Consider the following 21,296-nt stretch of genomic DNA (forward strand, 5'->3'; position numbering starts at 1 on the left):
TATAGTCTGTAAAGAATGCAAGATTCATCATACTTACCTAACTCCAGAAATTATGAGAAAAATACTAAGCTGTAGAAGATTTATCAGAGATCATGATGCAAAAAGTTTCAACATTATACCATTCTCTGACTTTTCTAGGGAATTTTTGAAACGGCGGTAAACTTTCTATTTTGAAACAGCAACATGTATACTAGCAAAATAAGCATGGTAAAGGCTATCCTTGACATTTTTATTGAAAATATAGATGCAAAACATTATTCTAAATAACAGAAAGCAAATACTAACAAAATAAAATGACGCTCCAAGCAAAACACATATCATGTGGTGAATAAAAATATAGCTCCAAGTAAAGTTACCGATGAAAGAAGACGAAGGAGGGGATGCCTTCCGGGGCATCCCCAAGCTTAGGCTCTTGGTTATCCTTGAATATTACCTTGGGGTGCCTTGGGAATCCCCAAGATTAAGCTCTTGCCACTCCTTATTCCATAGTCCATCAAATCTTTACCCAAAACTTGAAAACTTCACAACACAAAACTCAACAGAAAATTCGTAAGCTTCGTTAGTATAAGAAAATAAAACCACCACTTAGGTACTGTTATGAACTCATTCTAAATTTATAATGGTATAATATCTACTGTATTCAAACTTATACATGGTTCATACCCTCCGATACTACTCAAAGATTCATCAAAGTAAGCAAACAACACATAGAAAACAGAATCTGTCAAAAACAGAACAGTCTGTAGTAATCTGTATCAAACGTATACTTATTGAACTCCAAAACTACTGAAAAATTAGGAAGTCCTAAGAAATTTGTGTACCAATCCAGAGCAAAAAGAATCAGATAATAATCACGTTTCTGTGAATTATAAAAACTAATTTACTGGGTGCAAAAGTTTCTGATTTTCAGCAGGATCAACACAACTATCACCGTAAGCTATCCTAAAGGTCTTACTTGGTACTTTATTGAAACAAAAGCTATAAAACATGATTACTACAGTAGCATAATCATGTGAACACACAAAAACAGTAAGGGTAAATATTGGGTTGTCTCCCAACAAGCGCTTTTCTTTAATGCCTTTCTAGTTAGGCATGATGATGACAATGATGCTCACATAAAAGATAAGAATTGAAACATAACGGGAGAATCATGAAGCATATGACTAGCACATTTAATCCTAACCCACTTCCTATGCATAGGGATTTTTTGAGCAAACAACTTATGGGAACAATAATCAAGTAGCATAGGAAGGCAAAACAAGCATAACTTCAAGATTTTCAACACATAGGGAGGATACTTGATATAATTGCAATTCCTACAAGCATATGTTCCTCCCTCATAATAATTTTCAGTATCATTATGAATGAATTAAACAATATAACCAGCACATAAAGCATTTTTTCCATGATCTACTTGCATAGAAAATTTATTACTCTCTATATAAGCAAAATTCTTCTTATTCGTAATAGTGGGAGTATCATAGAAGACTTGAATACTATAAATTGTTTCCACATTAAAAGAGTAATGTTCAAAAAAAGGGTAATCATAATCATGACAAGTTTTATAAATATAATCATCAGTACTTTTTATAGCATAGGTTTCATCACAATAATCATCATAAGTAGCAACTTCGTTCTCATCATAATCGATTGAAACCTCTCCCAAGACAGTGGAATCATCACTAAATAAAGTTGACACTCTTCCAAATCCACTTTCATATTCAACACAATAAGATTCAACATCCTCCAAAATAGTGGGATCACTACTTCCTAAAGTTGACACTCTCATCAATATAATCATCATGGGTATCATAACAACTTTGCATATCAAAACTTGGGAGGCTAAAAATATCATCTTCATAAAACATAGCATCCCCAAGCTTGGGACAAACATTAATTTCAGAAAATATATTCTCAAATATTTCATCCTCATCAAACATAGCTTCCCCAAGCTTGGGCCTTTTCATATCATAAGCATAATCACTCTCATCATTAATAGTATGGATAGCACCAATAGTATAGCAATTATCATCATCACAATGAGTAGTAGGAGCAACATAATTTGTGAGGGATACCTTTTTACCTTTGTTGCTCCTTCTTTTCTTTTTCTTCTTCACATTATGTGTGGGTTCAACCTTCTTCTTTGAGCTCCTTATTGATGATATTGGTTGAATAGGAAGCTCCTCCTCGTTACCTGATTCGTCATAAGAAATAATAGGAGGAGATTGGGAAGTCTCTTCCCTTTCATTAGTATTCTCTTCATCTTCTAATTGCTTTCTTTTCTTTAGGTAATTTGCAATATAAGGATTTTCAATGCAATTCACCGCACAAAACATATAAATCGTCTCTAGATCGAAATCAAGAAGGTTATAACGGGCAAATTCTGGAAGAAATTTAGTTAAACGTTTCATTTCTTCATAACCCATAAGCAAACTAAGTTCATTATAATGTGCAAGGGAAATCAACTCATCACAATTTTTGGACACGATTCGATCATGAAACAACTTGCATCGGAGATGTAAATGACCACTTTCATTGCAAAGTTCACAAGTACGGCCAAGGAAATATAAATTTTCAGCACTCTCCCTTAGCCTTTCTTGCAACAATTTAGTTTCTACATGCTTATGCCTCTTGCAATATCTATCTTGTCTATTTGGTGTATGTATGCAAACGCAATGCTCTCCACAAAAACCGACATGCTTATAGGAGACATTTTCATCATAACTAGTGCAATCATCATTAGTACTATGGATATTCAAAGAGTTCATACTAACAACATTGCAAGCATGCTCATCATTCAAAGATTTAGTATCAAACATTTTATAGATTTCTTCTTCTCGCACTTGAGCACAATTTTCCTTTTCATCATACTCACGAAAGATATTCAAAAGATGAAGCGTATGAGACAAACTTAACTCCATTTTTTTAGTTTTCTTTTATAGACTAAACTAGTGATAAAACAAGAAACAAAAAGATTCGATTGCAAGATCTAAAGATATACCTTCAAGCACTCACCTCCCCGGCAACGGCGCCAGAAAAGATCTTCATGTCTACTACACAACCTTCTTCTTGTAGACGTTGTTGGGCCTCCAAGTGCAGAGGTTTGTAGGACAGTAGCAAATTTCCCTCAAGTGGATGACCTAAGGTTTATCAATCCGTAGGAGGCGTAGGATGAACATGGTCTCTCTCAAGCAACCCTGCAACCAAATAACAAAGAGTCTCTTGTGTCTCCAACACACCCAATACAATGGTAAATTGTATAGGTGCACTAGTTCGGCGAAGAGATGGTGATATAAGTGCAATATGGATGGTAGATATAGGTTTTTGTAATCTGAAAATATAAAAACTGCAAGGTAACTAATGATAAAAGTGAGCACAAACGGTATTGCAATGATAGGAAACAAGGCATAGGGTTCATACTTTCACTAGTGCAAGTTCTCTCAACAATAATAACATAGATAGATCATATAACAATCCCTCAACATGCAACAAAGAATCACTCCAAAGCCACTAATAGCGGAGAACAAACGAAGAGATTATGGTAGGGTACGAAACCACCTCAAAGTTATTCTTTCGGATCAATCTATTCAAGAGTTCGTACTAGAATAACACCTTAAGACACAAATCAACCAAAACCCTAATGTAACCTAGATACTCCATTGTCACCTCAAGTATCCGTGGGCATGATTATACGATATGCATCACACAATCTCAGATTCATCTATTCAACCAACACAAAAGTACTTCAAAGAGTGCCCCAAAGTTTCTACCGGAGAGTCAAGACAAAAACGTGTGTCAACCCCTATTCATAGGTTCATGGGCGGAACCCGCAAGTTGATCACCAAAACATACATCAAGTGGATCACGTGATATCCCATTGTCACCACAGATACGCATGGCAAGACATACATCAAGTGTTCTCAAATCATTAAAGACTCAATCTAATAAGATAACTTCAAGAGGAAAACTCAATTCATCACAAGAGAGTAGAGGGGGAGAAACATCATAAGATACAACTATAATAGCAAAGCTCGCGATACATCAAGATCGTGCCATAGAGAGAACACGAGAGAGAGAGAGAGAGAGATCAAACACATAGCTACTAGTACATACCCTCAGCCCCGAGGGTGAACTACTCCCTCCTCATCATGGATAGTGCCGGGATGTTGAAGATGGCCACCGGTGATGGATTCCCCCTTCGGCAGGGTGCCGAAACGGGCTCCCGAGAGGTTTTTGGTGGCTACAAAGGCTTGCGGCGGCGGAACTCCCGATCTATTGTTTGTATTCGATGGTTTTAGGGTATAAGGGAATATATAGGCGAAAGAAGTTGGTCGAGGGAGCCCCGAGGGGCCCACGAGACAGGGGGAGCGCCCAGGGGGTGGGCGCGCCCTCCTATCTCCTAGCCTCCTCGAAGCTTTCCAGGCTTGTACTCCAAGTCTCTCGGATCATGTTCGTTCCAAAAATCACGCTCCCGAAGGTTTCACTCCGTTTGGACTCCGTTTGATATTTCTTTTCTTCGAAATACTGAAACAGGCAATAAAACAGCAATATGGGCTGGGCCTCCGGTTAGTAGGTTAGTCCCAAAAGTAATATAGAAGTGTATAATAAAGCCCATAATCACTCAAAACAGATAATAAAATATCATGAATGCTTCATAAATTATAGATACGTTGGAGACGTATCAGTATGATATAGTCCATGGTTGATTTAAAGAATGCTCATTGCACTTCACTTATATCTTTTGAGTATGGCTTTATAGAATGCTTCATGTGCTTCACTCTTATCATTTGAAGTTTGGATTGCCTGTTTCTCTTCACATGGAAAATCATTATTTGTAGAATGCTCTTTTGCTTCACTTATATTTATTAAAGCATGGTCTTTTGTAGAAAGAATTAAACTCTTATGCTTCACTTATATCTATTTAGAGAGTCAATAGGAATTGGTGATTTGCATGGTTAGTCATAAAATCCTACATAAAAGTGTGGATCACTGAATATGATATGTTTGATTCCTTGCAATAGTTTTACGACATAGAGATGGAATACGTGGGAGGTACTAGTGGATGATCGTGTTTAGTAAAATATTGGTGTTAAGGTTTGTGATTCCCGAAGCATGCATGCATAGTCTCTCATTATGCTATGAAATTGGAGCATGATTTATTATTGATTGTCTTCCTTTGTGTGGAGGTCGGGGGTGCGCAATGGTTAACTCCTACCAACCTCCCCCCTAGGGGCATGCGTAGTAGTACTTTGCTTTGAGGTCTAATAAACTTTTGCAATAAGTATATGAGTTCTTTATGACTAATGTGAGTCCATGGATTATACACACTCTTACTTTTTCCGCAAATTGCTAGCCTCTACGGTACCGTGCATTCCCCTTTCTCACCTCGAGAGTCGGTGCAAACTTCGCGGGTGCATCCAAACCCCGTGATATGATACGCTCTATCACACATAAGCCTTATTATATCTTCCTCAAAACAGCCACCATACCTACCTATTATGGCATTTCCATAGCCATTCAGAGATATATTGCCATGCAACTTCCACCACCTCCGTTTTGATGACCTGAGCTTTCATTGTCATATTGCTTTGCATGACCGTAAGATAGCTAGCATGATATTTCCATGGCTTGTCCGTTTTTTGATATCCTTGCTACGCTAGATCATTGCACATCCTAGTACACCGCAGAGGCACTCATATAGAGTCATACTTTGTTCTAGGTATCGAGTTGTAATATTGAGTTGTAAGTAAATAGAAGTGTGATGATCATCATTATTCATTATTAGAGCATGTCCCAGTGAGGAAAGGATGATGGAGACTATGATTCCCCCACAAGTCGGGATGAGACTCTGGACTAAAAGAAAAAAGAAAAAGGAAAAAAAATAAAAAAAGTGAGGCCAAAAAGAGCCCAAGAAAAATAAAGAAAAAATTGAGAGAAGAAGAGAGAAGAGGCATGCAAATACCACACTTGTGCTTCAAAGTAGCACCATGTTTTTCATATGGAGAGTCTCCTATGTTGTCACTTTCATATACTAGTGGGAATTTTTCATTGTAGAGTTAGACGCACACCCACTTAGTTTCCATGTTGAGCTTTCATACATTTACAACTCTTAGTGCATTTGTTGCATGGCAATCCCTACTCCTCGCATTGATATCAATTGATGGGCATCTCCATAGCCCGTTGATTAGCCGCGTCTATGTGAGACTATATACTTTTTGTCTTCTCCAAATTAATCTCTACATCGTATTCTATTCACCCATAGTGCTATATCCATGGCTTGCGCTCATGTATTGCATGAGAGTTGAAAATGCTGAAGCGGGTTAAAAAGTATGAACCAATTGCTTGGCTGACACCGGGATAGTACATGATAAATACTTTGTGTTAAGAAGATAGAGCATGACAAGGCTACATGATTTTGTAGGGATAACGTTCTATGGCATTGATATTTTGAAAGACATGATTGTTTGTTGGGATGCTTGAGTATTAATGTCTCTATGGCATTAATGTACTTTTGGCAACAATTTATATGATTTATTGGACTAACCTATTGATCCAGTGCCCAGTGCCAGTTCTTGTTTGTTGCATGATTTTTTGTTTTGCAGAATATCCATATCAATGAAGTCCAAACGCGGTAAAATTTTACGGAGAATCATTTTGGAATATTTGTGATTTTTGGGAGGTGGAATCAACGCAAACGGGGGCCCATAGCCACCACAAGACACCAGGGCGCGCCACAGGGCCCAGGCGCGTGGTGGTGGGTTGTGCCCTCCTTGTAAGTCGGTTGGAGCTCTATTTTGGGCACAAGGAAGCTTATATCCAAAAAAATCATGTTAAAATCTCAGCACAATCAGAGTTATGGATCTACAGAAATATGAGAAACGGTTTTCGACCAAAAAACAGGAATGCGAAACAGAAGAGAACATTTTGAGAGATCCAATCTCGGAGGGGATCCAGCCCCTCCGCCGCCATGGAGCCCATGGACCACTGGGGGAACTCTCCTCCCATCTAGAGGGGAGGCCAAGGAAGAAGAAGAAGGAGGGGGCTCACTCCCCCTCTCTCCCGGTGGCGCCGGAACGTCCCCTGGGCAATCATCGTGTGACGGCGATCTACTCCAACAACTCTATCATCTTCACCAACAACTCCATCACCTTCCCCCATCTATACTCAACGGTCCACTCTCCCGCAATCCGATGTACCTTCTACTTGAACATGGTGCTTTATGCTTCATATATTATCCAATGATATGTTGCCATCCTATGATGCTTGAGTCGATTTTTTTTATCCTACCGGTAATTGGTGAATTGCTATGATTGGTTTAATTTGCTTGTGGTTATGTTGTTATCCTTTGGTGCCCATCATATGAGCGCACGTGTGGATCACACTACAGGGTTAGTTGTATGTTGATAGGACTATGCATTGGAGGGCAAGGGTGACAGAAGCTTCTCCCTAAACATAGAAATTGATACATATGGGATTGAAGGGGGACCAATATATATCTTAATGCTATGGTTGGGTTTTACCTTGATGAACATTAGTAGTTGCGGATGCTTTCTAATGGTTCCAATCATAAGTGCATAGAGATGCTAGTAGTGGCCTCTCCCACATAAAAACTTGCTATCGGTCTAGTAACATAGTCAATTGCTAAGGGACAATTCCACAAATCCTACCACCACTAATCCGCACTTGTTTTACTAATTTAATTGTACTTTAATTAGAACATCACCTGCTTTTTATTTTTACGTTCTTTATTTTCTCGCAATTTTATCCACACCTACAAAGTACTTCTAGTTTTATTCTTGTTCTAGGTAAAGCAAACGTTAAGTGTGTGTAGAGTTGTATCGGTGGTCGATAGAACTTGAGGGAGTATTTGTTCTACCTTTAGCTATTCGTTGGGTTCGACACTCTTATTTATTGAAAAAGGCTACAAACGATCCCCTACACTTGTGGGTTATCAATGGCACTTCACCATCTTTGGGCCTAAGGGAATGAATTGTGGAGTAGTTATTAGATGATGGGTTGCTAGAGTGACAGAAGCTTAAACCCTAGTTTATGCGCTACTTCATAAGGGACCGATTTGGATCCAAATGTTTAATGCTATGGTTAGATTTTTTTCTCGTAGTTGCGGATGCTTGTGAGGGGGTTAATCATAAGTGGGGGGGGGGGTTGTTCAAGTAAGAACAACACCCAAGCATCGGCCCATCCACATATCGTATTGTAAAAGTAGCAAATGCGAATGAAACCAGCATGATGAAAGTGACTGGATGAAATTCTCATGTGCCCTCGAGAACACTTTGCTTATTATAAGCGACCGTTTCGGCCTGTCCTTTGCCACAAAAGGATTGGGATACCTTGCTGCACTTTACTTACCGTTACCGTTACTTGTGCGTTACAAGTTATCTTGCTATCAAACTACCTGTTACCGATTATTTCAGTGCTTGCAGAAAATACCTTGCTGAAAACCACTTGTCATTTTCTTTTGCTCCTCGTTGGGTTCGACACTCTTACTTATCGAAAGGACTAGATTGATCCCCTATACTTGTGGGTCATCATAGGTCTATGGTAAACTACTCACGCATCATCGGAGGAGCACCAATGAGGATGATGAACCCCTTTGTGATCGTGTTCTCCTCCGGCAGAGTGTCGGAATAGGGCTCTAGATTGGATCTCATGGTTCTGGAACTTGCGGCGGCTGGAATTGTGTTTCGATCGCTCCCCTAGGGTTTTGGGAATATCTGAGTATTTATAGAGCTGAGAGGCGGTGGAGGAGACCTCCATGGGCTCCATGGGCCTCCCCCTGGTGCTACTTGGCTCCCAAGTTTCCTTCTGGTCCAAAAAGTTTCGTGGCATTTGGACTTCATTTGGTACTGATATTCTGCAAAGTAAAAAACAAGAAAAAAACAACAACTAGCACTGGGCACTATGTCAATAGGTTAGTCCAAAAAAAGATATAAAATTTCTATACAATGAAGGTAAAACATCCAAGAATGACAATGTAACAGCAAGGAAGAATCAAAATTATAGATACGTTGGAGACGTATCAGTCTCCACGAAGGTGCCCTTTAGCCAGGTCACCTTATAGAGTTTCCTTATCATTGCCCCATCGCATTCGGCAAGCTGGGTGCCACTGCTCTTTGGCTTGATGCTGAATGTCTTCAGCCATAAGCCAAAGTGTGGCTCAATGCGAAGGAAAGCTTCATAGATGGTGATGAACGCCACGATACGAAGAATGGAATTTGGGGATAGATGGTGGAAGTCTAGCCCGTAGAAGAACATCAGCCCCCTCACAAAAGGGATGGAGGGGGAACCCCAACCCTTGGCTGAGGTGGGGGACGAAGACCACCCTCTCCCCTGGCTTGGGAGTGGGGATGCTTTGGCCGGGCTCTGATGTCCGGAAGTGGGCTCTCTCGGGTATGTAGCCCGTGGTCCGGAGCTCATGGATGGCACCCTCCGTAACAATGGAGGTCGCCCACTTACCCTTCAACTATGCGTCGTCCATCACCGGAGAAAGGTGAGAGCTTGGAGGAACTTGGAGGATTGGGAATGGACCTGGGTGATAGAGCTCTAGAGGCTGTAGGCAATGGAGCAAGATGGATGCTTGGGGGTAAGAAGGATATCAATCATTTACTTTTATAGGTCAGTCAAAGACCAAGTGTTCCCTTACTGGGTCATATGAATCACCACGTTCCATCCTTTTGTGTCGTTATGAGTGGATGGGGTGAAACAATTCATTGATGATATCCCCTAAAAAGCGGAGTATGATCTCTGCATTGATGAGACGTGCCAATGAGAAAGCTGCCTCGGGCCGCGATTCGAGTTACAATAACTGGCTCACTTAACACCATAGGTGGCGATGGTTTAGTAAAGGTTGTCAGGCAAGAACCATTGTTCACACCTATGCGGCAAGCCTTTGAGGCTAAGCTATCTCTATACTCCGGATGCCGATGTATGACCTTTCAAACATGTGGTCGACGGGTAATCCTGTTAAGGAGAAGCTCGAAAATTGCTTTGAATAAGAAAACATCTCGGGTCTACATGAAAGCTAGCTAGCGAAAGAACTCACTTGCCAAGCCGAAGACTTTAAGCCGGAAACATTAGTCTGAGGATGGAACTTCCGTCCTCGGCTTCGAAGACAAGTTCAAGGGCTACTGACGGTGTTCTGGACTAGGGGTGCCAACCTAGTTGGCCCATGGTCCATGGGTCGAGCTTGCGGCGCGCCGATCTCAAGAAGGAAGGACTACGGAAGCCTCGAACCCAAGCATGATCAAGACAGGCACTGCCGAAGACTTGGCGTGTACTTCAAGGATAACTCCAAGTGTCGGTGTGTTTATTCCTAATTGGCTACCGGCCATATGTAACCCTAGATACCCCTGGTGCCTATATAAACCAGAGGGTTAGGTCCATAGAGACAATCACAGTTACCAGCCTTAGGGTTCAGAACACAACATACGATCTCGAGGTAGATAATCTTGTACTTGATACTCCATCGTCAATACAATCAAAGCATGATGTAGGGTTTTACCTCTTCGAGAGGGCCCGAACCTGGGTAAACATTGTGTCCCTTGTCTCCTTTACCCATCGTTCCGAGATCCATAGCTCGGGGCCCCCTACCTGAGATCAGCTGGTTTTAGTACCGACGGGCAATCGTCATTTTTGCGAGTGACATGTAAAAAACCACTAGAATAGTGGCGTCATTAGCGAAAAACCATCACTTTACAACCATGACAAAAATCACCACACTGAAAATTTCACAGTGGCAAAAAACACTGAAGGTAAATGCTAAGTGCTTTGATGACATCACTAATTGAGGCCCGCCCGTTAAGTTGAGTTGGCAAAAAATGCCATGTAGAAACTTGGACTTGGTTTCTTCTTCCTTCTCTTTTCCCTCTTTGTAGCACTCTATCAAACACCTGTTATGCATGGAGCCATGGAAGACACGCCTTGAGCAGCTGCCGGTACACAAGCACCATCCAGTTGCGATGCATCCTCTGGATTGAGGCACTTCTCATTGTTAGAGCATCTACAGCCGGTCTTACCAAATCTGGCACCCTATACGTCCGCAAGCATGCCCAGGCGCGTCCGTGAACAGTGACCGGGCAGTCCTCAAATCATCGCATCCACAACTATGTATCTCATATCCTGCACCCTATGTCCATACCAAAGCATGCAGCATGGAACTAAAGTACGTTGATCAAACAGACATACAAATGCGACAGATAATAGACATGTAAAACCGGCAGGAAACCGACATAATTCACATAAACATCACTATAAGTACACCACACCTCATCCGTCGGACAAATTCATACAACATTACTAAAAACATAAATTAAAAATGGATACAAGGCCAAGCTTCACCAGTTCCTCGCCGGGGCTACTCCCGTAGGAGTTGTTGAATTTCCCCGAAGAGGAAGGGTGATGTAACACATGAGTAGAAAGTATTTCTCTTGGTTAAGAACCAAGTTTAATCAAACTAGCGGGAGTCAAAAAGCTAACAAGATGAGCATCCCCTACACGCAAACAAAATAAAGGCTTGCTCGCAACTTGGCAAGGGGGTTGTCAGCGCCCTCATCTTGCTAGTTGCAATGTTATAAGCAAATAATGGATAGGTAGTGATATGGCAAAACAAAAACACAAAAGGAAATTAAAAGAGTATTTTTGTAGACGCAAGTATTAATGTAGAATGGACCTAGGGGCCATAAGTTCACTAGTGGAATCCCTCTCGAAAGTAGGTAATGGCATGGTAGACAAATTACTGTTGGGCAATTGATAGAAAAGCAACAACTTATAACTATGATCATGCATGGCATAATCTTGTATAGGCATTACGTCTGTGACAGGTAGAACGTTATCCAGCTGCATCTACCACTATTACTCCACCACAAAACCGCTATCCAACATGGATCTCGAGGTATTAAGTTTAATAAAAAATAGAGAAACACAATAAGCAAGAAGACACAATGTAGAGAGAAAGAAATCTAGCAATAAGATTAAACCCCGTTATTTTATCCTTAGTGGCAAAAATATAAATGCAGGTCTTGGTCCTTTCTGTCACTGGATTAGAATCACCGCAAGATTGAACCCACTACTATGCACCACTCCCTCTGAAGAATTACCCATCTATCTTGGCTAGAGAAGACAAATAACTCGGAAAGCATACATAGCTACTCAATTATACAACAAAGAAACTTCAAGAGATTCAATAATATTCAATGAACGATTTGATCATAAATCCATAATACAATGCATCCGAACAAACACACCATAAGATTTACATCAGATTGATCTTAGAAGAGAACATGGTATTGAAGATCTGAGAGAGAGAGAGAGAGAGAGAGAGAGAGAGAGTTAACCGTCTAGCTACTACTATGGACCCGTAGGTCCTGAAGGAATTACTCACACATCATCTTGGAGGCAGCAAGGCTGATGAAGAAGCCTCCAATAATGGCCCCCCTCTGGCAGAGCTCCAGATGGGATCACTTCGGAAAACAAGCCTGCGGCGGCAATATTTCTTTTATGGATGGCGTATGAATGGTTTTAGGAAATATGGGATTTATACGTGAAGGAATTAGGTCAAGATGTGTCTAATGGGGGGCATGGACAGGTGGTGTGGCCACCCCATGGTTGCGCTACGCATTCATGTGGCTGCCTCATAGGTCCCCTCAATGTCTCGTGAAGCTTCTAGTGTTCCTTCTAGTCCATAAAAAATAATAAAAAATTGGCATCGTATTTGTACCTTCCTAGATATTGATTTTCTACAAAACCAAAAACAAGTAGAAAACATGAACTGACACTGGGCGCTAAATTAATAGGTTAGACCAAAAAATAATATAAATTGGCAATAAAGTATATATAAATAATAATATAGCAACATTGATATGACATTTGGGACATTTCAGCATCCCCAAGTTTAATTCCTGCTCATCCTTGAGTATGTAAAATCATAAACAAAAGTTAACTTTCTTTATGTTGGATGCTACCTAGCATGTTCTTGATCAAATGATGTAACATTTTTGGTGTGAATTTAAGATAATATTCAAAGCAATAATCTATTTAAACCAATAAGGGCTTCTTTGGATCACAGGATTTGCAAAACAAAGGAATAGGAAAAATGGAGGATTTGATTGCCATGATATAGCCAATCCTGTGGATTTTTTCCAGAGGTCGGACCTCATGTGTAAATTCCTTTGGAATCAGCACCTTGAAGACCCAATCCTGAGGAACTTTAATGGCCCAATCCTTTGATCCAAATGCGTTTCATAGGAAACAATCCTGAGGATTGATATCCCATGAAAATCCTGTGAAAATCCTCCAATCCAAAGAAGACCTAAGGTGGCTGGGCAACTCGCTCCCAGGGAGCTCCCTCGATTTCAACCTATGTTGGCCGTTCGATCGAGCTCTTTCTGGTCAACCGTTTCCTTTTGGCCATTCGATTGCTTTCTGTTCTCTGACTCCGGTTTTCACCCCGTGGTTGTTTTTTTTCCACGTTCATGACTGGTGGGCTTTTGTGGCCGTGCTATTGGCTGGGTGAATCCCCGGCGGGTGAGAAAGGGCCTATCCTCGCGCACCACGCGTTCGATCCGCTGCTCGCGTCATGCGTCCGGGGAAGCCGTGGAGGATGGTTGGACAACGCATGCGCACCCGCTTTGGGATCCACGTGATGACAGATGGTCCCGTGCTGCTTCTGACCCCGCTCGTCGGCTGCCGTGGCTAGGCTCCTCACGGGATGGGTTGTTGGGCACGTCGTGCGGCGTGCGTCACGAAGAGGCCGTGTTGCGTCATGCGTCTTGGAGGGCCCGCACAAGGTGGGCAGGCACATGTGCACCCGGCTTGTGCACACCCCTGCCGCTGCTGCAGTGACATGTGGTCCCGTACTGCTGTTGGTCCCACCCGTCGGTTGTAGCGGCTCCGCTGCGCGGTCTTGTGGCGTCCCATCTGGGATTTCCTGGTCGTGCGCAGCGTGGACTGGCCCGTGCGTGCCTGTCGCATGCATCGTGTCTCGCGTCTGGAGAGGGGGTGTCCGCCCTACCCACACTGCATCGCATCCAAGTCGTACTGGCGCGCTCCTCTCCTCTCCCCAATCTCAATCTCCATCCTACCTCCCTCGTCAGCAACGAGACCCACCACCTCCTTCCTCTCCGCCGTGACCCTCCGTTCTCTTGTCCTCCCGAACCTCTCTCATGTCGTCGTGCTAGCGCCGAGCACCGCGTCCGCCCAACCCTCTCTGTTGCGCAAGGAGGCAGTAGGACGAACAACGGTGGTCCGAGCTCCGCTGCCTCCATCCATGTCTCATCCTCCTCTTGCGCCGGCCGACCGGAGGCTGCCTCCCTGGTTCCCCCTGATCTGCGCGGCCGGACCTTCGTCATCCGGTCTACACATTATGTAGCTCGCACGCGCTGCGTGATGTATCACATGACACATGGACAATCATTTACGTACACACTATTGGATGAAGCTAAAGGGGCGGTATTGTGTGGGACAACATGATCCGTTGTTGAAAAACTTGTTGGACATCCGGTTAATCTCGTGAATTTGAGACATTGTTCTACTAGACTTATTCGCATGCTATGTATATGGATGATCCGTGCTATTTTCTATCCGAACTTTAATTAATATCGATTGCTTTACGCAATTTTTGTCCGTTTAGTTCAAATACTATTTAAAATGTATGTGGGCAATCCTGTTAAAAAAAATATGCGGACAACATTGGACGATGGTCTCCGGCATCACAGTGTCCGTGATCCGCGAACATACATGGGCGCAAATTTACGGGTTTGATAGAGGCAAAGGTGTCCCGTCTTTCGATGAGATGACGATTATCGTTTCGGAGGAGTAAACTTTGACGATCCGACTACGTACGTGCGAGGACGTCGCGCCTTAGCAATCGCTAAACCAACCCCTAGAGGTTATTGACCACGTCGGAGCACGATCAACCTGACCATGAGGGTCTATTTCCTGCGAGCAAACGAAGAACAAGCAAGAAACCGAGATTGCAATCTGGATATTGCAAATGTAAAATGAAAGATTTATTGATCAAGATGGGGTTCTATGACATATTGGTCTGGCCGTTGAACACAAACGAAGTACGCGAAGTTGCAGCTATGGCGAACTTTTAATCTAAACAAAACCCAAAGTCTAAACGAAACCAACCCTACCTCTTGTTTCCCCATACATACGGACTCTAAAAATAGCCTATACTTATGTATTTTGAAATTACATGGGTGTGGCCCAATAAAAAGGTGGCGCAACATCCTAGAATAGCCTCTGGACGAAAGTTATGAAGTAGCATCTTGTATATTTCGTCCAAGGCTTCATGCACTAATTATGGTGGATTCAACGTCCTGAAATCATCACTTGTAACTCCGTTCTTGTTCCCCTTGCGCATGCCACCATCTCCATGCTTGTACTTGCTCCAATGTTCATCCTTCTCCAAGCTAGGCCTTTCATTTGTAAGCAAAACAAATGTATCCAATTTAGGCAGCATCATATTCTCATGAACATTAGAATCATTACCAAGAAACGAAAGTTCCTGATAATTTAATTGGTGTGCGCGAGTTCTAGTAATTGGTCCAGTATATGTGATAATAGGGGCTGTGGGTGTAACAGTGATATTGATGTCCTCGTCAGGATTAGCTGCCTAAACAAACTCTGCAGATGGATGTCGAGCGCATTCATTTAAGCCTTGGGCGCGCGGGCTTAACCAATCAGGAGTCTCCGCGCCAAAAACCGAGAGCCAGCGCGCGCTCAAGCTGGCGGTTGACCCACGTGTCAGGGGGAGGCCACAAGCGCGGCGGCGGGAAAATAAAAGCGCGCGCATCTCTCCACGAAACCCGGGCCCCACACAGTTGGGCGTTTTCCTTGCTTTAATTTGTTTCGACAGAGACGTTTTCCCTGCTGCCACGTCTCACTTTTATCTCCCATGATACATTAGAATCACCAGGCCACATGACGTGTCAAGAATGTTTTCGTTTCCCTGTTGTACCAGTACTGCACACCGCTAGTCACTCTTGTTCGATGCTCACGCTTCTCTCAGTGAAGAAGCCAAAGGCTTATTTCATTCGAGTGATCATAAATTGAACACTCGTAGTAATAAGAAGATAGTACTGTAGTAAAAAAGAATGACCGCTTACATTTCCCGTCCCGGTCCTCTAAAACTGTACCCCATCATCTGTCCGAGGCCATAACTTTCATCCTCCACTACCGAAACCACAATTTTCCCTCCTTTCCTCCCCCTCCACCCCCTCCTTTCCCTCGTTTTCTCCCCCTCTGCCGCCAAAAATCCTCAGATCCAAACCCTAAGCGCCCCGCCCCGATCCATCCGCCGGCTCCGCGCCTCGGATCACCATGGCGGCCGCCGCCGGCGGAACCAGCAGCGAGGGCGCGGCGCGCGTGCTGCTGCAGCGTTACCAGCCGTTCGGGTCGCCGCCTGGCGAGTACCACCATTTCGGCCCGGCCGACGGCGGCGGCAGCGCCGACATGACGGAGGCCGTCGTCCTCAGGACGCCAGTGAGTTGGGGTGGGCTTGTCAAGGAGCTTTCTCGATAGATTCACTGTTTCGGTTCTTCAGTTGGACGCTTCTTAGGACGCAACCCGTCCCGCTCGCCACGAGGGGAGCTCATCTGAGCCGCCGCAGTAGATCGAGCGTAGCAATGCTGGAGCGTGTCACTGTAGATTTGAGAACGCCCAAGCTGGGGTCGAGGGGAATGGTTGTTTTTGGATGTGATAGAGGAAAAATTGCTGAATTTTTGCTACCCGGTGGGTTGTGGCGCAGTCCAATACAGCCTTTATTTACGATTCATTCCGCTATTTCTAGAAGAGTGTCTAAGATGGAATCTGAACGAACTAAATATTTGGAAATCGGTATGATTTGATGGGAAGGCTCATGTTTCTTAACTTGATTTCTACCTAGTCACACTTTCATATGCGCCATTCTCCTACAAAACATATAATGTTCCCAGCTGCTCTCAATTGACGACTTACTTCATTCTGCTCCTCACAACCTATAGTGGCTCAAGCTACTCCCTCTGTCCCATAATATAAGAGCGTTTAGTGTAAAAAACGCTCTTATATTGTGGGACGGAGGGAGTATTAGATTGTGTGACATGTGCTGCTGGCTTGAAAACCCCAAAGCGAAGACATTCTCATAATTGAGGTGTGGACAATGTTACGAGTTTCATCTTTTAGCTAAATTCGCCACACTGTGTGAAAACAGGCAGACCATTTTATAATTTACTGAAAGAGCTACAGGGATAATATAAACTTAACAAAAACAGTTTCTTCTTACAGAAAAAACCTGTTACTGTTTCATGACGGTTGTTATGACTTGTCTATTTATTCGGAGTCCTTTTTAATTTATTGATTAACAAGTGCTAATCCAGGCTATAAAACTATCAAATCATATTCCACTAACTTCCCTAGGATCCATTACTAACAGTTACACTTTATAAATATTTCGTTCCAGAACCCTATTCTCTTATGGCTCTCTTCCCCCTTGGCCGATTCTCTTGAATCTTACATGTTTTATCGATGCCGCATTCTTGTAGTAGCTGCAGAAAGCTTGGAGAACACATGTTAACCAACATTCAGTTTTCATTAACGCTTTTGATGCAATGCGTGCTTTTCTCATAAATCTAATAACAATGTTTCATTTTGTAGTTAAAGCGGAAACACAACAGAGAAGACAATGAGGTAGCTGAATCAAATGATTGGATGATGAGCCCTGGATATGCTAACGCAGCAAACAGTCCAATTCCTACACCACCTTCGGGAAAAGGTTCTAAAATGTCCGCCAAGCCTAAAGCTGCAAAAGGCCAGAAATCTTGTCCTCAGACCCCTTTGTTTTCCGGTGAGTGATGTGGATTCAGTCAGCCATGAATCATATTCATCTTTGACCAAGTCGCTCATGTTAATACTATTTTCCAGGTTCTCCGGGCAATCCAGCTACTCCTGTTGGTGGCTGCCGTTATGATAGCTCCCTAGGTTAGATGGAACACTCAATTTTGGACTATTGTTTTTCTGGACTGGTATTTTATCAGTAGCTTGTTAGCTGATCATCATTTATTGATGTTGTCCATTTAGGGTTATTGACAAAAAAGTTCCTGAACTTGCTAAAGGGTGCACCTGGTGGCATGGTTGATTTGAATAATGCTGCAGAAACGCTAGAGGTTGGTAGTTTGCTTCTCTTGTTTCAAGAGATCCTTTCTAGTGTTAGTCATGTAAATGTGCTGCCTTTGTGCAGGTACAAAAAAGACGTATATATGACATTACTAATGTCCTCGAAGGGATAGGGCTGATAGAAAAGAAGCTTAAGAACAACATTCGTTGGAAGTAAGTTATCCTGTGTCCATATCTATTACTTGTATTTTGTGGTCATCAATTACATTATGTATGCTCTTTTGCAGAGGAATCGATGACTCTCGACCAGGTGAAGTTAGCGATGATATGTCCATTTTACAGGTATCATGCTTTGTGCCGTTTTAGTTATGACAAATGTTGCTTCACATGCAACATGATTTGTGGACAAGGAGATTCTTTAGTTCCTCAGCTCTCAAAAATTATGATTCTTTATATCTGTCATCTGCAGGGAGATATTGAAGCCCTCACACTGCAAGAGCATAGCTTAGACGGACAAATAAGGTTGGCGACGAGTTACTTAAGTTCCTGATGTTATTATTCTTTCACTAACTTGATTGTTTCTTGCAGTGAAATGCGAGACAAGTTAAGAGAGCTCACTGAAGATGAAAATAACCAAAAGTAAGTGACCCCCCTTTCCTCCCTAAAAGAGTATTTATGTTCGTCGTATAGTTACTTAAGACATTTAGGACTTTAATGCAAGTCTATAATCTATTCTTTCACCTCGTTTCCCACAGATGGCTGTATGTCACAGAAGATGATATCAAGTCTTTGCCATGCTTTCAGGTACCTTTTGATCTCTAGCAATACTTGTTAAATGACTGGCATCAAGTAAATTAAAAGTACCATGCTTTAATTTGCAGAATCAGACACTAATCGCAATAAAAGCACCTCATGGTACAACGCTTGAAGTCCCAGATCCTGATGAGGTGAGTATTAACAATATGTTTGTCACCTTTAGGACTTAGATGAGTACTTCATTTTGTTAATGACGGCATCTTCGGTTCCCATGCAGGTGAATGATTATCCTCAAAGGAGATATAGGATTGTTCTAAGAAGCACTATGGGTCCGATAGATGTGTACCTAGTTAGGTATATGCCCATTCAACATCCCTAGCATCAAAACTTCAGAATGTAGAGCTCTAACTTGATGTGAATATTAATATCATTATCTATTTCTTTTAAGTCAATTTGAGGAGATGAGTGGCATGGAGACTCCTCCAAGGCCTGCACAAACAATAAGCATGGATTATCTAGAGAATCCTAGGACACCACTCGCTACAGGATCTAACAAAGATGTGGAGATGGAGAATGTTCAACAAGGGCTGATAATGCCCCCTGACGCTCCTACTACACATGATATTGGAGGGATGATGAAGATTGTCCCTTCTGAACTTGATGTAAGTTCACTTCCATGCAATAAATTTTTGCAGCATATTTATCTAAAAGTAAATTTGGCCACAATCCTATTCTAACTATAGTAATACGTGTTTGCACCCAATGCTCAACTTCACTACTTCCTCTTCACTATGTCATTCCTATCCTATACAATTAGCTCTGGTATTTTCTGTTCTGCTTAGTGTTTTGTAAGTCCTGCTACTTATTCTTTCATTCTACCACCTGTTCTTTGATAATTGAAAGATTAACCCGCAAAAACTGATAAACTGCGAGATTCAATTGCACATGGAGAGAGGAGCATCTCATGACCAATATTAGGAATACCCAAATTAGTTCTAAAGAAAGTAAAGAATGCACTTCTATCTGCTATGGATGCATCTTTTATATCACAGTTGAGCTCATTTGGAAATAGGATGGCAGTTTTGCCCATGGGTATGGGTACCCGTGGGTACCCTAACTGAAAACAGTGGGCATGGGTGAAACTTTGCACCCATGGGTAATTGGTATCCATATCTGTAAAATATATGGGTAGAGCATGGGTGCACCCATGTGTAACCCAATGGATACCCCGGAGGTCACATCAGTGCTAGGCTACCCATCATTACTTGAATTTTAGACTCATTTCTCGACCTTATTTTGAATGCAAACGCTATATGCTGTACCCACTGGATACTGATACCCGATAGTTATAGGCATGGGTGCCAATTTGTGCCCCATGGCTATTGAAGTGAGTGGGTATAGAAGGTTTATGTGGGTATGGCTTTGGGCAGGAGGTTGTACCCACCCATACCCTACTATTGCCATCGTTAGCTAAAATTTCCTGCATAAGCACTACATAAAACAAAAAACATTTTTTTTGTGCAGACTGATGCGGATTACTGGCTCTTATCAGACACAGGGGTTAGCATTACTGACATGTGGAAGACAGCACGTATCCTTTTTCTAACAGTCTATATAACCCGTGATGTGCTTATGCTGTAGCATAGCATACCATGTTACGATGTGAAACCATTGGACTCCTTAACTCGAATACAGCAGATGTGGAGTGGGAAGGAATCGACATCAACGCCGAGGATTTCCTGGAAGTTGGCACACCTCGGCAGCAAGAGCAGCCGCCCTCTGAAATGGTGGATCACCCCTCGTGCATTAGCTGAAGAAGACCTGAAGCATGGTGGCAAGTACCATTCGTATACATGCGAAGAATGCTTCGTTTCTTGCTGCGGGTTATCAATGGCCATCAATTCAGAAGAGACCCGAGAGCAAAGGTTCCAGGGGGGTTGCTGTGATGTACATACAGATGGCAACCTAGTGCCATGTCAGTAGCTCTCTGGGTCAAGCTTCTATGCCAATAGCCAACGACCTGATCATTTTCAGATCTACTGACTACCTGGTCTTTTTCAGGTTTCTAGCTTGTATGCTGCATGTTGTAGCTCACAACATTAGGACTGTAGTAGAAACATGTACAGAGCAGCAAGCTCCGTGACTTAATTATTTCAAGTACTCCCTCCGGTCCCTTTTACTCTGCATATTAGGTTTGTCTGAAGTCAATCTCATCCAACTTTGACCAAGTTTATATAAAAAATTATAGACATTCACATAACAACACCAATATCATTAGATTCATCTTGGAACATATTTTCATATTATATTTATCAAATATTATAGATGCTAATAATTTTTAATAAAAATTTGGTCAAACTTAGTAAAGTTTGACTTTCGGCAAAATCAATGTGCAGAGTAAAAAGGACCGGAGGGAGTAGCACTGAAGA

At 42.4% G+C, this 21,296-nt stretch overlaps 1 protein-coding gene across 2 annotated transcripts; it reads left to right on the forward strand.

Moving 5' to 3' along the window:
- The first annotated feature begins 16,201 nt into the window (after positions 1–16,201).
- On the forward strand, positions 16,202–21,053 carry LOC119308214 (transcription factor E2FA-like). 2 transcript variants are annotated; one of them, XM_037584334.1, is made up of 14 exons: positions 16,202–16,503; positions 17,653–17,842; positions 17,920–17,976; positions 18,076–18,161; positions 18,236–18,324; positions 18,399–18,453; positions 18,581–18,633; positions 18,700–18,750; positions 18,867–18,915; positions 18,993–19,058; positions 19,145–19,221; positions 19,316–19,529; positions 20,392–20,458; positions 20,563–21,053. In XM_037584334.1, the coding sequence occupies exons 1-14, from the start codon at positions 16,342–16,344 to the stop codon at positions 20,679–20,681; spliced, it is 1,335 nt and encodes a 444-aa protein (XP_037440231.1). In that variant the 5' UTR covers positions 16,202–16,341; the 3' UTR covers positions 20,682–21,053. The 2 variants fall into 2 exon arrangements, with proteins under 2 accessions (XP_037440231.1, XP_037440232.1); XM_037584335.1 differs by having other exon boundaries at positions 16,398–16,513.
- The last annotated feature ends 243 nt before the right edge of the window (positions 21,054–21,296 follow it).

Source organism: Triticum dicoccoides, chromosome 5B (assembly GCF_002162155.2).
Source record: "Triticum dicoccoides isolate Atlit2015 ecotype Zavitan chromosome 5B, WEW_v2.0, whole genome shotgun sequence".
NCBI lineage: Eukaryota > Viridiplantae > Streptophyta > Magnoliopsida > Poales > Poaceae > Triticum > Triticum dicoccoides.

Bases quoted from the DNA above. Each gene is read 5' to 3' on its own strand.
- LOC119308214 (XM_037584334.1), top strand. From the start codon at position 16,342: ATGGCGGCCGCCGCCGGCGGAACCAGCAGCGAGGGCGCGGCGCGCGTG. The intron at 19,059-19,144 runs GTGAGTATTAAC...GTTCCCATGCAG, and splicing joins AAGTCCCAGATCCTGATGAG to GTGAATGATTATCCTCAAAG. The intron at 19,222-19,315 runs GTATATGCCCAT...ATTTCTTTTAAG, and splicing joins ATAGATGTGTACCTAGTTAG to TCAATTTGAGGAGATGAGTG.